General features: G+C 39.7%; 1 protein-coding gene across 1 annotated transcript in view; it reads right to left on the bottom strand.

Annotated features, from left to right (window-relative positions):
* The window catches only part of LOC117523174 (tetratricopeptide repeat protein 27-like), a 136,062-nt gene that overhangs the window by 51,908 nt on the left and 66,768 nt on the right, over positions 1 to 17,386 (bottom strand). The window contains exons 5-6 of the mRNA XM_034184617.1: positions 10,997 to 11,095; positions 7,331 to 7,383 (exon numbers count right to left, since the gene is read on the bottom strand). Coding sequence (XP_034040508.1) covers positions 7,331 to 7,383; positions 10,997 to 11,095 — 152 coding nt within the window. The remainder of the gene's footprint in view (positions 1 to 7,330; positions 7,384 to 10,996; positions 11,096 to 17,386) is intronic.

Consider the following 17,386-nt stretch of genomic DNA (forward strand, 5'->3'; position numbering starts at 1 on the left):
GACCAGTGGGCAGGACAAGTTAAGCCCAAAACACCCCTATCTCAGAGTTACCAAACACCAACAAGCTAAAGCTAACAGGCTAATCTTGGTTCAGTTGTGTCATTAACATTTTTTTTTAAAAGGACCGGTTAGTGGTTTTCATAACTGGTGGCTTGGGTGCAAGTATTAAAAATCATTACTGGCATATTGTCTGGAAAAGTCGCATAACAAAGGCATTAACATCAGCTCTTAAAAATTGCTAATTATTACTAATTGAGGTAATATATAAATTAAGCAGTACTAATATTTCATTCAATGGAAATACTGGAGCACAGACTTGAAATGATCTGTTAGTGCTATTAATGTCACTGCAATCCATATTATGTGAGAAACTATTTAAGTCCCTTTGGACCACCCCCCCAAACTTAGGGTCACCACAGCAAATCAGAGGTGGATCTGCATATTGATTTGGCACAAGTTTCAAGTCAGATGCCCTTGCTAAAGCCTGGTTCACACGGCAAGATAATTTAGGCTGATATCGGATCCGATCTTCCCCTTCTGACAATCTTAAGGACGCCCGACTATTGTGATGATGCTAAAGATAATCTTATCAGATATTCCTGCCGCGTGTGGTGTGTTAAGAGTGCTCTGATCTGCTCGGAAGGACGTCAGGAGCGCTCTGACTGTAAATCAGGGATATTCAACATGTTGGATTGTCTTGGCCCGATATCGCAGTGTGTGGTGTCCCCCAAGCACAAACGAGCACACAGCTTGCTGAATGTGACGTGTAGCCAATCATAAAGTGAGATGACAGACACATGGAGCGGAATCTAATATCAAAACAGCTGTTATGGCTTACCAGAAAGTCTGGTGGTCGTGCTGTCTCCACTCCTTTAAAGAATGGCTTTTCTTTTTCTTTGTGTATCATTTTTTTTCCTCTGTTGTAAATAGTCCACAATCTGTTTGTTTACTTTGAAGTCACATTTAATCTCAAGAGATTTTGCGAGATTTCTCGTCTGACCTGGGAATGTTCGTGTGTGGTGTGTTTTTACCGTGTGGCTGCACACCGCACACTGTATGACCAACACTGTTAGATCTATGAATGTTTTTATCTTCACATGTGGTCTCTCAGGTTTTGGAAACCTACCAATAATTTTAAAATCTTGATGTATGACCCAGGCTTTACACAACTCTGCATTACACAGAGAATGGGGAGGGGTGGTCTTAAACTAGGAACCTTTTGCAGTGGAAACAAGCACACAAAGTGCTTGACCACCATCCCAGCCCCAAACCACATTATCTTAGATATCTGTAATAAAATGCTCAGAAAAAAAGAAGAAAAAACAAAATAGTCAAGTCCACAGCAGCTTGCTACTTCTGCTAGGGTGAGTGGCTGGTCCTGCTGCCATAGTAACTGTCACTCAAAGTGACCACATCCTAATTATGCATAAATGAATGGTGTAAAATGGCAAACTAGTGAGTTACATAAAAAATGCACCCACAGTACAGTTATCATGAAAGGGGAAACTAGCTATAGACAACAAAGCTGTTTTTGTACTGGGCTGTAAACTTTATTTCTGCTGTGAAGTTGGGGATTTTACCACGGACGTCTATTTAGCGTGACTCGCTTTTTGAGCCAGCTTCAAGGGGCGATTTAAGGAACTCCAAGATTTGCCATTTCTGTGTTGGCTTCATTTTTCAGGACTCGAGGTTGCCATGTAGTAGGTGGCCAACGCCGACTGGTTGTTTATCATCATCATGACAACAGTTATCTATGTGCATCTGGCCGTTTACTGAGCAGCTCAAGTCAACACCTTGCACAATAGAAGTATGATCATATTCCATTTTTTTTTTTTTTTTTTTTTTACATCAGTGCCATATGTGAGTAAATCACTGAGCCCAGTATATACAGCCTTTGACATGTAACATATACCACATGTTAACTCAGTGCCTGTGTTTATCAAAAGTCAATGAACTGTGGCATTCCTTGCAGTATTTGGGATATTTAGGGTGTAACATCACTTTTATATACCACAGGACACTAGAGGAAATTTCAAGGCTGTGTGCAGGTTGGGATTTGCAGGGGTCTCATGTTCAGAGTGTCACACCTAATGTGCACAACCATGTGACAGTATACAGCAGTATATGTCAAGTAAGGTTTTGTTGATTACAACATCCACTTTGCTGTGACATAATGACACTATTATGTATCTGCACAAATCTTGTACTACAATTTACACAAGTCTGGAAACATTACCCTCAAGGCTCATATTGAGCTATGGTCTAATATTGTGAAAAGTACTTGTTATGTACAAGTACTTTTCACAGTGCCTTACTAATTGGATGTACTTGTGACTCTGCAGTGTACCTCTACTTATGATGTACTTGGATGTACTTGTGACTCTGCAGTGTATAATAATATATTTATATAGCGCCAAATCACGAGTAATCGCCTGAAGGTGCTTCACAAACATTTAAAAGCAGAATAAAATGAAAAAATAAGATTAAAACAATAAAAAAAAATTTACCATAAAAAGGTAAAAGAAGTAAAATAAATAAAACGAATAAAAAAAAGACACAATCATATAAAATACTAATGATAAAACAGGGAGAACAAATATGTGTTCAGCCTGGCTTTAAAAGTCTCCACAGAATCCGACTGTCGTATCAGCGCAGGCAGATCATTCCACAGAGCTGGGGCGCGGTGATAAAAAGCTATGTAACCCGCTGACTTTTTCCTTCACCCTCGGGACACGCAATAGTCCTGCACCCTGTGAATGCAGAGCCCTTGCTGGCACATAGGACTCAACCAGGCCGGCCAGATAGGGAGGTGCCAGTCCGTGAACAATTTTATAGGCCAATAGTAATACTTTAAAATCCGATCTCAAAGAGACCGGAAGCCAGTGAAGGGATGCCAGAACCGGCGTAATATGGTCAAACCTTCTGCTTCGTGTCAGAAGTCTGGCAGCAGCATTTTGAACCAGTTGAAGACCCCTGATGCTGGACTGTGTTAAACCAGAAAACAAAGCATTACAATAGTCCAATCTAGAAGAAACAAAAGCATGAATCAGAGTCTCAGCATCAGCCATAGACAGGATGGGATGAATCTTTGCTATATTTCTTAGATGAAAGAAAGCAGTCCTCGTAATGTCCCTAATGTGGAGGTCAAAGGACAATGTAGGATCAAAAATGACCCCAAGGTTCCTCACTTTGTCAGTATGATGTATAACACATGAACCTAGGCTAAGCGCGAGCTGATCAAATTGATGCCGATGTCTTGCTGGACCAAGAACCATCATTTCAGTCTTATCAGAGTTCAAAAGTAGAAAGTTGCTAGACATCCAACTTCTCACTGCTGCGAGACAGTCCTGTAAAGATTTTATGTGGACAGGATTTCCAGCAGCTATCGGCATATACAACTGAGTGTCATCAGCATAGCAATGAAAAGCAACCCCAAAACGCCGCAAAATGTTCCCAAGTCTACCTCTACTTTAGATGTATTTCGCTCCAAGCTGGTGCAAACCAAGCCACATGTAGAGATTTGCTAATTGGAGTAAGTGCAGAGGTGTGCAGCGGCGGTAACTGGCCATGGGTGACAGCTCTGCTACACACAGGAACTGGACGCACAAACCCAGCACTCACTTCTCAGTACACATCACCCAGCTCATTGCTGTGCCTGACAGGTGTAGCTGAGATCTTGTTTGTGGAAGTATGAGTATTCAGCTGGAGGCTATAAGCATCTGTCAGCGTGTCAACGTAATAGCACTGCAGTAGCAGTACACAGCCTACAGCGAGAGGAAAAAAAAAAAAAACTCTTAAAGGTCTAAGGTTACGTATCTTAATTCTGTTTGTATAGTTTTGTCTAAATAAACCCAAGTGAGTGAAGAGGGAGGAACAGTAGGTTAGTTTTTCTTTTTAAAGCACAGTATGAAGACTTATGTTGGTAGTGACATTAATGTCTCTCGGTCCTTTGTTACAAGGTCTCTCCAGAGGATCCTTGTGTACCAGCAGAATAACTCTGTGTCAAAATAAATGGCTATTTATGGAAATTAAGAAAAGGTTGACCACTTGTATTGCGAGGCAGCATCAGGCACAACATTTTGGCCACGTGGCACATTTCACTGTGTATCATCCAGTGCACTGTTGAGAAGCCCAGCAACTGCACTCCAAAACAACTCTCTGTGTTTCTGCCTACAAGTACTCTGAGCATGGCAATGAAGACAACAAAGCTGTGCTGGTGTGGGTGAGCCACTGCCCACTGACTGGAACTGGTACAAAAAGGAGCGGGAAGACAACCAAGTAGCTATAACCAGTGGAACCGATAAGCAATATGCTGGAAAAAGAAAGAAAAACAAACAAACAAACAAACAAAAAAACTGAGCATCGAAAAAGTCAAAGGACTCTACGCCTGCTCTGGGACCAGTGGCATCAGTGACGATACATGTCACAATACACCGATTGAGATTTGATATTTCATCACAATACATAAGTATATTACTGTTCACGCAACAGTAATTATGTTGAACATAAACTGTGGTGGATGTTTCGCTTTAAAGAAACAATCTGAAGTATAAATTGTAATCCTTGATATTATGTCCCTATTTGTATATTTTATAAATTATTCAAAATTCTCCTGCATAATGTCATTTCTTCCATTCAGTAGTTCATTTTTCATGATATCATGATACTCATTTAAAAAAGATTCAATGCTGTCTCCATAATACTATCATCATAATATGTGACGCACTGTTTCATCCATTGACATCAGCACTGAATCTGCTGAGATCCATGGTCAGTCTGTAGTTGTTTGGTTGTTCTCTGGGCATTTCTTGGCATTGTAGCTGAAATGATCATCCTGGTTACTATAATTTTCATTTGAGAAGAAAGCCAGATGAGATCAATGACGGTGATAACAGAACATGCTTTGTTGAAGAACAATTTTACTGCAAACCACAAGAACAAACGTGGCAAAAGTCGTCTAACTGGAGGCTGAAAAAGATCGATGTCCATGTGACAAGAGTCAAGGCATCAGCTCCTATGATGTGCACCGTGGTACATTATTATTATTATGTGGTACATTATAATGTGCACCGTGCACTTTGAAGAAGACAGCCCGGTGTTGAATGTTAATGTTTGAAAAAACTGACCAACTTCTTCTTGTAATCCTCTGTGTTCTCCATATTGTGCAGCCAGGGAAAGTAGTGTGAAATTATTTCTGCTTGAGGCCATGAGCAAATATTGCACAAGATTAAATTCTATTCTAGCCAAGTGTCATCATAATAAAATCCTCCAGGCGTGCACATGGGAAATGCTTTCTGAGTGATTTTGTTTAATGTGAAAGCTTCTTAAACGGACCTCACAACTGAGTCTTTTTTTTTTTTTTTTTTTTTTTTACTTTGACATTTGAAGTATCTATGGGTGTCTTATTTCCAGGATCTGAAATAGTTGTAGTCCCAGAACATCACTCCCATTCTTTTAGAAATTACTGGTGTACTTTTGACTTCAGATGCACCTGCACATCACATATTTCCTTTAGCAGTCTTTCACTTTGCCTCAACAAGCACTTTTTTTTTTTTAAATTTGCATTTTATGACCTGTTACACAATTTAAATGAGACACTTAAGTTGAATGCAGAAATGTGGAAAGTTCAAAGTCACAGATTTCTATAGAAACACACTTTGGGTAACGTTAGACCTTACTTGTGTGAAGTGTCTTGAGGCAACTTGTGATTTGCTGTTTAAACAAACTGAAGTGAACTGAACTGGAAAAAAAAAATCTAAGGGACACAGACAGATCCCCTAGCTACTATATATATATATATATATATATATATATGGTAGTGTGCCTGGGCGGTTAGCAACAATGATCCAAGATTTCCAATAGAGGAACCTCATTTCCACCAATTATATCCTTGACTTTGTTCTTTCGGTCATTACCAAAAGCTCATGACTTTGGGAGAGGCTAGGAAAGTAAATTGACTAGTAAATAGAGTCTTGCCATCTTGCTGAGCTCTTTCCTTAGCACAACGGTCCAGTACAGCGTCTGCAGGACCTCAGACACAGCTCCAATCAGTCCGCTGATGTCGTACTCCAGCTTGCCTCCACTCATGAACAAGATCCCGAGATACCCGAATTCCTCCGCTTGAAGCAGTAACTCCCCCCAACCCAGCAAGGACAAGCCACCCTTTTTCAACACATGACCCTAGTCTCAGGGTTGGCTGTGCTGATCCTTATTCCAGTCATGTTGCATTCTGCCTCAAACCAGAGGTCAATATCTGATGAAGCCAACATGAAATACATGACTCACAAAAACCAGATGCAACACTGAGGTCGTCAAACTGGATATCCTCTAATGAAAGTGAGCATCTTTCTGGATCCTCTCACTTTCTTTTTAGATGCATTTTCAGACAATTTTTCTCAGGATCTAAAATTTCTGCTTCACCTTCTTTTGATGAACGCAAGAAAAATGATCACAATTTATTGATTGAAACCGGAACCTCCCACAGTTGAACAATGGACACAAAAAAAAATCAAACACATTTATATGATGAAGCGGCTGACAGCTCAACTTAATTTAAAGGCTCCGGTCTTTGATAGAAGATGGGGACTTTCTTAAATAGAGCACAAGTCTACTATTTGATTTGTCTTTAATTTTTAACTGTATGTAATTTTTGTGTGATGCCCAGTCTCAGGACAATGTTAATGTTATTGTCTTTGAAATGACAATAAAGTTAAAAAACAAACAAAAAAACCTGCATACCCTCCAACCTGTGATTGCACTTGAAATCCTCTCCATTAACCTCATCAACAGGACTGGTGACAAAAGGCAGCCCTGGCGGAGTCCAACAACCACCAGGAACAGGTCTGATGTGATGCTGAGAATGCAGACACATCTCCTACTTTGTTCGCATTGAGACCGGATCATGCACTGCAGCGGTCGCAGTGGCCTATACTCCCACAAAGATTCAGCCGGTGCCAAATAACCATCCTGCTCCATCTACAGTTTTACACAACACAAAGTCTATGAACACAAACAACATCCAATTGTATAAATGCTTAAACAGGTTGGTGGCCAGAGAAATATTTGACCAACAGTATATCAGACGACTGACGCACATGCTTGTGTAACAACATTCACATGTGAAAATATCAGATGAAATAAAACAAACACACAACTTCATTCTTTGTTTGATTTACAGAAATAAGCATTTTGACAGCCAACATTGACGTGTAAATAGCCTAACAGAAAAAATGCACCTCATAAAGAAAATAATATTCAGTGTTGCTTCAGACGCATCAGCACACTTCAACAATGTCGACATTGCTAGTTTGAGTGAAACATTGTTACTCACTTTTGTCGTAGTCGAATGTAGGCTGTGGAGAGGTTGTTCCACGCTTCAGCGTTCTAAAAAGAAGAGCACAAAAAGAGGAAAAGATATGTGGAAAGCAGATGCTACATATCTACACTGCTAAGGGGCCCGTTACACAGGATGGTGGCAGTTGTATGTCTGTTGTGTAGCTTAAAATGTGCCCGATCCACAGAAAGGATGCGAAAACACATTCCTGTGCAATGGCCTTTGTGCGGTGTTCTTGTCTCCCGTGGAGTTGGTGCACTACAGATGGCGTAACAGTTCCCATGGTGAGCTTCCTCTTTTTTGACGTACATACTGGATTTGAGCTTGTCCATGGTCTAAAAGCATTACGTCAAATTTCCTCACTGTGTGTGCAAGCTTGGAGAGAGGAGTGAGAGCGAGAAAGAGATGTGGTGAACAAAACGAGCCTAATATTAAATTAATTTTCCACACTCTTCAGTTTGGATTTATGTTGTGTGTGCGCGCATGTTTCCCTATCATTCACAGAAGTGGCATCAGCTAAAGTGGCAAAAAATAAATAAAAAAATAAAACTGAGCAATTAACATCTTTCCCTGGACTTTCTATGGCTGGACAACAACTGACATCTATAAAGACTTTTTAAAAACCATTGCAGAGACTGAAAAAAGTCATGACTGTTGTCCTACTCAGAAAACTCACTTTGTCCTCTTTTGACCAGAGCTCCACACTGATCTCTGTGAGCCAAACTCTGGATTATGAAAATTATGGAAAAAAGACGAACATTATGGTGAGTCCACATAAACTTAATGTATCTATTTATATATTAAAAAATTCCACGCAATGTGCTTTCATGTAGGTTGCTGTCTGGCGTATGGCAGTGACAAAAAAAAAAAAAAAACCCTACACATGCACACAAGATGAATCCAAACTGAATAAAGGATTCATGTAATATTTAACTCATTTTGTCTGCCATGGTGACAGCTTGTTAGTTAATGCTAATGGACCCTTTCACACATTAGTGCGAAGTTTGGACAGCATTTGGACGAAAACAGCGAAACAGCACAGAACAGTTCGAAATTAGCGCACCACAAAACATCGTGCCGACGGGCAGGCGTGCACGAACCTGGTGCGAGAGTTCGTGCACATGCCAGTGTCTTTCGGGCAGGAACACACAGTGCCAGCTGTGGCACATCGCGCCGCTTATGTGGAGGAAATATAAAATCCAGTCTGTACCTGTGGGACCACATCGCGCCGCTTATGTGGAAAAAAAAAGTAAAAAACAAAAACAAAACAAAAACAAACAAACAAAAAAAAAACATATGACCCACTGGATGCAAACTCGCACTGTCCAAAAGCTCTGATTGCCAGTCAGAGACTTTACCACTGAGCTACGGAGCAGTTATTTGAAAACTGCGGGAATCTGCCTCACATCAGGAAGGACATGGAAGTATTAAAAGAAATTAAAAATCACACACCATATAAAAACACCACATTTATCAAGCGAGCAATACAAATATGATCCGTCTGTTCCTCTGTAAATGACCCATGGTCACAGACATATACAGTCACAAAATGACATGAACGACAAGCAGTTCACTCGTCTCATTCATGTCCACATCTGCTGGCGCGCCTCCAACCGGCCGCTTGCGCGTCAGAAGCCCAGAATGAACCATCAGCTGTATAAGTAGAAGATGATGTAGAAGACAAACCTCCCCACCTGATGGTCTAGTGATGGTCTAGTGGTTAAGGTGTTGGGCTTGAGACCAGAAGATCCTGGGTTCAAATCCCCGCCTGACTGGAAAATCACTAAGGGCCCTTGGGCAAGGACTTTAATCCCCTATTGCTCCCGGTGTGTAGTGAGCGCCTTGTACGCCAGCACCCTGACATCGGGGTGAATGTGAGGCATTATTGTAAAGCGCTTTGAGCGTCTGATGCAGATGGAAAAGCGCTATATAAATGCAGTCAAGTTACCATTTACCATTTATATAGCATCCCTTGGGCACATACTGTGGCACTTTGGGATTACCTTTTCACTGCTATGCTGATGATACTCAGTTATAAATGTCAATAACTGCTGTAATCACACCCACATAAAATCCTTAAAAGATTGCCTTCCATCAGTGAGAAGTTGGAGGTCTAGAAACTTCCTACTTTTAACTCTGATAAGACTGAAATGATGGTTCTTGGTCCAGTGAGACATCGGCATCAATTTGACCAGTTAATGCTCAGCCTAGGCTCGTGTGTCATACATCACACTGACAAAGTGAGGAAACTTGGGGTAATTTTTGATCCTACATTGTCCTTTGACCTCCACATTAGAGATATTACAAGGACGGCTTTCTCCCACCTGTGACATATAGTGAAGATTTGTCCCATCCTATCTATGGCTGATGCTGAAACCCTGATCCATACATTCAATTCTTCTAGATTGGACTACTGCAATATTCTATTTTCTGGTTTACCGCAGTCCAGCATTAGGGCTCTCCAACTGGTACAAAATGCTGTAGCCAGACTTTTGACATGAAGCCTAATGAAACCTAATCTTGGCCCTAGTGTATTGAAAAACTATCGGCAAATATAAAATCTATCATTTTGCTCTAAAATTCTGGAAAAAGGGGTGTCACTGCAGCTCGTGGACTACCTTACTGAGAATAATCTTTTCAGCCACTGCAGTCTTCGCATTACTAATTTAATATAGAAAACTGAAAAGTAAGACATTGACACAACACTGCTGAGATACAGTCAGAAAGCTGTTGAGAGATCAACATACTGACATTTATCATTGAAGATTACCTGTTTTTTTGTTTTTTAATGGCAAGTTAGATTCTGGAACAATTACTTTTTAGCTATAAAACAAAAACAAACAGATGCTTGTTCCTACAACCTCTACGAGTTTTACGGCATGTTTATGTGACCTCTAAGCATTTCTGCAAAAGTCAGCCAAGTTAATAACACAGACCGTGACAAAGTGCAATTTGCACCCACCCAGACTTGTCCTTTTGAGCTCTACGCAGATCACAATAACAAAAAGCTACATAAGCGTCCCTTTAAAATAATGGAAGGACAGGGACAATTCATTTGTTTTTGACAGAAAATTAAGATGATTTGTGATCAAACGTTGGTGGGTGGTTCAACAAATGCTGCTGTGTTCTATGATGCTTAAGATATACAGATGTACAAGGATTTCCACCTTCACTGACACGATGGTGGGTAAAATGCAAAATTTGCCGACTCCTGTTGTCAGTGGACAACAAAAACAAATACACTGGTCTTGTCATTACAATTCTCGAAGAGGACTGTCCACACAATTAGCAGCTTCTAACCACCTGCCTCCATCCCCAAAACCAAGCTCAAAAACCCAAGATAAAGTATGTGATTTTTGAGTCTATATTTCAATTGAATGTAGCAATAGCTACATTACTGTCAGAACAACAACATACAGGAGGAAGTACTCCAAAGCAAAGGCTGCCATGCATAGATTAGTTAACTGCTTCGTATAATGTGACGAAAGAAGATCAAGATGCGATTCTTGTGTTTATACATTATTCTTCTTTGTGAGATTAAATGCCATTTGTCGATCCTTCTTGCCAATATGTAGCCACCCATAAATACATTAACAGCAGTGTTGCAGTGACTGACAGTCCTTGTAGATACAGAAACAATCTCACATCAGTACAGAAACTTACATCTGGCTCCAGTCCCACGCATCGCTGAAAAGCCTTTGCAGCTCCCTCATAGCCCTCCAGGGCAAAGTAGGCACAACCGAGAGAAAACCACACGCCGAGCTATCAGACACATAAAGAAAGACCAAACAGTAAAAAAAACATCCCAAATTCTATAAATGGACAATTTGAAACAATTTTTTAAAAATGTTAGTGACATGTCTGAAAACATCAACAGCACATGCCAAAAAAAGCACAGGGTGCCTCAAATGGGGATAATTATAGATTCAAAGATTGTTGGGTTATTTTTCCTTTTTGCCTTTGACAACTGGGTCATCACTGAGCAGTGTGTTCTATGTTAGGGCCCCTTCACACATAACATAAAAGACGCAGAAACTGGAAGAAAATCCGCGAACCACACACGATCCATCGTGCGCGTGCACAAACACAGTGCGAGCAGTTGGAATGTGCTGCACCACATCGCGCCGCTGATGTGGAGAAGAATAAAATAAAACCAGTTGTATAATTAGTGAAAATCACTGGGTTGATATAAATAATAAATAAAAGGGGATGCAATACAGAATACTGCAGTTAAATAACCCTGGTTAAATAAAAAAATAAATGCCACTCATGGGATTCGAACCTGCAATTTACAAAAGCTCTGATTACCAGACGGAAACTTTACCACTGCACTACAATCACTGTCTTATAACAGGAGCGTAAAATGGCTAAAATCAACAAGGACATAATCAATCGTATTTCTGTCCACAACTTTATAGGTATTTAGTTTTTAGTGTGCTTTGTTTTAAAAAGCCTATTAAATAAAGCAAAATGTAATGAAATAACCCAAATACAATAAGTGATTTTTTGTGAAGAGCGATTGAGCCGTTGTAACAGTGGCGTAATTGTTAAATTTAAAATGACCAGTGACTGTTTTGACAAATATCTTGAAATGTTGAAATGATGGGAACACAGTACCCTTCATAAACAAGGAGTCATTAAGGTGTTTGACTGAGCCATGTGATCATGTTGCCTTGTCTTTGACACTGCTTTCCTAGTAGCCACAACAGAACTGTTCCTGCCTCCATATCTCTGCCTTTACACATTACAGTGTAGACAAAAAGATGCAAATAAGATTCCTTTGAAATAAATACTTAAACAAATCTTGGGGTGAGGAAGGTTTTCTTTGGGCATTAGCCCAACTGTTGGATATACAGAAAGTGACAGACCTGGCTGCTACTCAAACCTGACCTCAGTGCTGAGGAACTGCTATTGAACATTTTTTTGTTTTCTGTTCTCATCTCCCCTGATAACATGTTAGAAATGTTTAAAGAAGGACTGTGATGATTTTTGGAGCCAAACACTGATATTTTTGGACCAAAGTACTAGACAGCCTCAGATGAGCTAAACTCTGGCTTCCCATTGTGCAGGAGAAGACAGGGGGAAGTGGAGCTGATCTCTCTCCTGTGCTTCGATGATAAGAATTAAATCATTCTTAATAGAAGTAATTACATCAATCAAGTTCATGATTTTAACACACGATCTGGGCCCGACTTCATAAAGCAGTCTAATCTTGTTTAGTCGAATAAACTCACTTAGTTGACTAATTTTTTGACGTGAGTTGCTGTACAAAGTGGTTAGTCAGCTAAAGTTTCCCGTTACCCGACTAACGTTTTGAGCCTGGTACAGAGGAGGCTAATCTTATTTTAGTCGACAAAACTTCAGTCTTACCTCAAAAAATGGCAACTATCATGTACCCAGTGGTGGGCACAGTTCCGCTAATCCGCTAATTATTAAAGATAATGTTTTCATTATCTGATTAGCTTTTCAGATAACTTTGAAAACCATCATCGGACCAATTATCTTCCGATAAATTTTGGTCCGATAGTTTTTAGACTGCTAACACATTTTTGCATACGTGGTAAACAATACTTAACAGTTACAAACATTTATGAAGTCCATAATCAGTTGAGTACCTACGTGTTAAATGTTTTGTAGCAGATGCGCAGTTCTATCCTCTGCAAACAGAGGAGAGGATTCCACAAGAAACCGCTCTATCCCCTGCAGGCAAAGGAGAGCTGGTCACAGAAAAAAAACTCATTTCTTTTAACCCCATACTGATACGCTGGCAGTATCACCCACTATCCAGAGGCATACAGTTTTAACTTGTGGTTAAAATTTTAACCAAACTAATTTCGGACAAGTTATTTAAATTAACGTCACATCTGAAGTTTTATAACGTGAAAATATCAGATATATGTTTTAGTTTTAAAGTAATGCACTAATTTTGAAGGTTTTAGTGTAGACATGCTGTGTCGAGGTGCATTATGGGAACCCTCAGTACATTCACGACAGAAGAAATGCATCCGAGACGCTCTGATCAGGCTCCACACGGACAACAGCATTAAACTCTTTGTATATTGTGCCTAAAACTCTAGTGAATATATTCTCTGGGTTTATAGATGTTGTTATTGTGTTTGTTTTATGTAAAAATGCCAGAAGATGCCCAGTTTGCTTCTCCATTATTTTCAACTGGAATCACTGCAATCGATTCCTGTTTGCTCTTTAATGTCTTGCTTATGTCAAACACTGTCTGTCGCCTTTGTTCCAGAGTAATATATATAAGATGTCTGAAATTCAGTTTGCGTTTATTAAATTCCACGCATCTTATATGTGGCAGACATGGATTATCTGGAATTTTGTTTTGGCAAGTTTTCACGGTCTCTACTGCCATCTATTGGCCAGTAGTGTTCATGGCAGTACTCACCCTAAGAACTGAGCGTCTGGGCAACAGAAGATGGCAGTGTTCTATTTATTTTGACACCAGTTATATCAGACAATTATTTAATTACAACTTGGCTTTTTCTTTTTTTTTTTTGCAAATGTACGGAGCCCGCCTGGAGACATGGTGGTTAATTTTTTTGGCCCAGATTATTGCGTTCCCTCGCAATAACCTAATATTATATTAAAGCTCATGCCTATGAGAGCACACAGTGAGTGAAATCAGGTGTGTGGGGGGGGGACTGAATGCATATGCATGCACGCACACACACAGGACGGTAAAAAAAGAAAAACATTCATAAGGCACACTAACAGGTGTTGCTACTTACTACCACTGTTGTATAAATAAACTATATTTCATACGGAGTCTTACAGCTGTGCAAGGTGTAGCAACTTACTCCCTCATCTGTCGTGAATCCTATTGCTGTCTGCTGTGTGTGTGTGCGTGCATATGCGTTCGGTCTCCCCCCACCTGATTCCACTCACTGTGTGCTCTGACAGGCATGAGCTTTAATATAATATTAGGTTATTGCGAGGGAATGGAAAAAACTATTGCGAGGGAACGCAATAATTTGGGCCAAAAAATAAATAAATAAAAAAATTAACCACCATATCCCCAGGCGGGCTCTGTACAAATGCCTTTTTTTTACAAATAAAAAAATGCCATATTTTACAAAAGCACATGTATATGTAAACACCCAACACACACCTCACATTAATGTGTTGGTTTTTACATAGAATGAATGAGTCAACCAATCTGTTAGGATTGGTTGACTCATTTTACCCATAATCCCTTTGGCATCTGTCTGTGTTTGTTACAAAACTTCAGAATTAGTGCATTATTTAACATTAAAAGATATATGTTATATTTTAACTTTGTACAAATGACAGAATTGACATTAATGGAGTTATTCTATCGGTATTATTTTTATTTATAAATCCAAACCATAACTCAGCACTGCTTTATTTTCCAAGACCTCTGCCTCATGGCAACGCTGTTATTGAATAGAGAGTTGAGCTTTGCTGCTCCTCTCAACTGCTTCTCTGCTGGAAGCTATGTAGTAAGAAGGAGCTTCCGGCAGGGGGCAGGGCGCACAAAGACAGAAGTGCTGACTCATTGTTTGGGTCTGTGGTCACCTTTGATGCTACCAGAAGCGATCGTGGTGTTAAAGCTCAAAATCAGCTTGTTAGTAGTTGCAAGTCTACCGGAAACAATACTGGAAGTTATCGGTCATCTGTAGCTTCCAATAATTTTTTGGGTGGTTTATCAGTTTAGCTCCATAAAAGATAACTTTCCAGTTAGCTGATTATCTGTTATTGAAGCTAATTTTTTGGTTGGCTGTGCCCACCACTGCATGTACCACCACTTGATCGAACACTCAAGAGCACCTCTACATTGCTTGTATTCCTCCAAAAGGAGAGCTTCCTATGCTTCTGGCTATGATTGTAGCAGACGACTGTCATGATGTGTTTGTCACTGTTCTCACACAAGCCATTGGGTGTCGCTAATGCACTGAGCAACGTTGTGTGCACAAAAAGGCTCGACGGAAGTGTAGAAGAAGAAACTGAAGAGTGAAACTGCTAGGCTAAGAGCACGTTATTCTGCAATTCGTATGTGTCCATAAATGTTAATAAAGCCATTTAACAAAACAAAGGCTGGATAGTTCATGGCGATGACCAACCCGGAAATAAACAAAACTGTCGCGCAATAGCGCCGTCTCCTGGCTAGGGCATGCATGAGGCCGTTATGCCTGTGAAAACCATGGACTAAAGTAAGACAGCTAATCGACAAGTTTAACCATCAATGTGAAATGGTGATTAGACGGATAATGTTGGGCGACTAACTTTAGTCAACTAAGAAAGTTTAGTTGACTGAAAGATTAGATTGCTTTATGAAACTGGGCCCAGGGTATCTTGATAGCTAGGTTCATGGTATACATTACGGTAGTCACATGAACCATGGCAGAGTAGAAGTTCCATGGCCATATTTGTTTTGGGTCCAAATGAGCAAACACGTGTATGACCAGAGTCTCATATTTTAGCCACCCGTTGGGAGAATATGGGTTTTGAGGCATTATCTGGAACAGAGACGCCTTCAGTTTTTTTTTGTTTTTCTTTCTGGTAAATTTATGACTTCTTGTAAATTCTGACTTTTTCATCAGCCCTAATTAGGAGTTACACAAACACACAAATCCAAACACACAGTAAAAAGCATTCTTAAACACTTCCTTATACACTACTATCACAACTTATGTCAGTTAATACATTCTCTAAAAACATTACCTCTGCCAAAATGCATTCCACAGATATTACTGTAGTTCAGTTTTGGACACCATATATTGCTTTGGTTTTCAAGTACCTCCTCCTATGAGTTCCACTAAGTGGTAGCAAACAAAACTTAAGGTTCTGCTTGTTCTCTTGGTTTTCAGTATAGTACAGTAGTCTCTTGTTCACCATGAACTACATGTTGCATGTGTCACCACGCCTCTGACTAATCAACAACATACTGTTGCAGCTTTTTAAGTAGTGCAGTTCAAAAGTTAAAAATTCTATGAGGCAGAACTCCTCACTGTTGCATTGAGGCCAGTTTTCCAGTCCAGCAGGTTGAAGAAATATACCGCAGCCTCTGGACCGTCTTCACAATGTCCATTTAACCATCACAGAATGCTAACCTTTTGATACTGAGCTCAGCATGTTGACTGGAGCGAGGGGCCAGAAGGAAAAACCCGTATGATATGAACATGGACAAAAGGCAAATGCTTTTTAGACCATTCTGTAATATGTAATATCCTGCTTAACAACTTTAAGATTTTGTTGTATGCTGCATTTCCTCCTTACTAATAAATTTCGGTTCATGATAAGCATGTTTAAGGTATTGCATTCTCAATTTTGTCAATGCAATATTGACTGTAATACAGTTTTTTGTAAAAGTTTGGACACCCGTGATGATTTCCATGATTTTCCTTTGTAAATCATTGGTTGCTTGGATCAGCAATTTCAGTTAAATATATCATATAGCTGAGAAACACAGTGATATTTGAGAACATAGGATTTACAGAAAGTGTGCAATAATTCTTTAAACAAAATTAGGCAGGTGCATAAATTTGGGCACCCCAACAGAAAAAAATACATCAATATTTAGTAGATCCTCCTTTTGCAGAAATAATATCCTCTAAACGCTTCCTATAGCTTCCAACGAGTGTGTGGATTCTGGTTGAAGGTATTTTGGACCATTCTTCTTTACAAAACATCTCCAGTTCAGTCAGGTTTGTTGGTTTCTGACCATGGACAGGCTGCTTAAAAAAAAAAAAAAAAAAAAAAAAAAAAAATCACACCTCAGATTTTTCAATAATATTTAGTTCTGGGGACTGAGATGGCCATTTCAGAACGTTGTACTTGTTCCTCTGCATGAATGCCTTAGTAGATTTTGAGCAGTGTTTAGGGTCATTGTCTTGTGGAAAAATCCAGTCCCGGTGCAACTTCAACTTTGTCACTGATTCTTGAACATTGTTCTCAAGAATTTGCTGATATTGACTGGAATCCATGTGTCAAGTTGTGTTCTGACTTAGTTTGTGCAATTCGCCACTTGAAAAGGATAAACCTTCTACATTGAATTTCAGCTGGATTTCACTC

The sequence above is a fragment of the Thalassophryne amazonica genome, chromosome 13, assembly GCF_902500255.1.
Source record: "Thalassophryne amazonica chromosome 13, fThaAma1.1, whole genome shotgun sequence".
NCBI classification, from domain to species: domain Eukaryota; kingdom Metazoa; phylum Chordata; class Actinopteri; order Batrachoidiformes; family Batrachoididae; genus Thalassophryne; species Thalassophryne amazonica.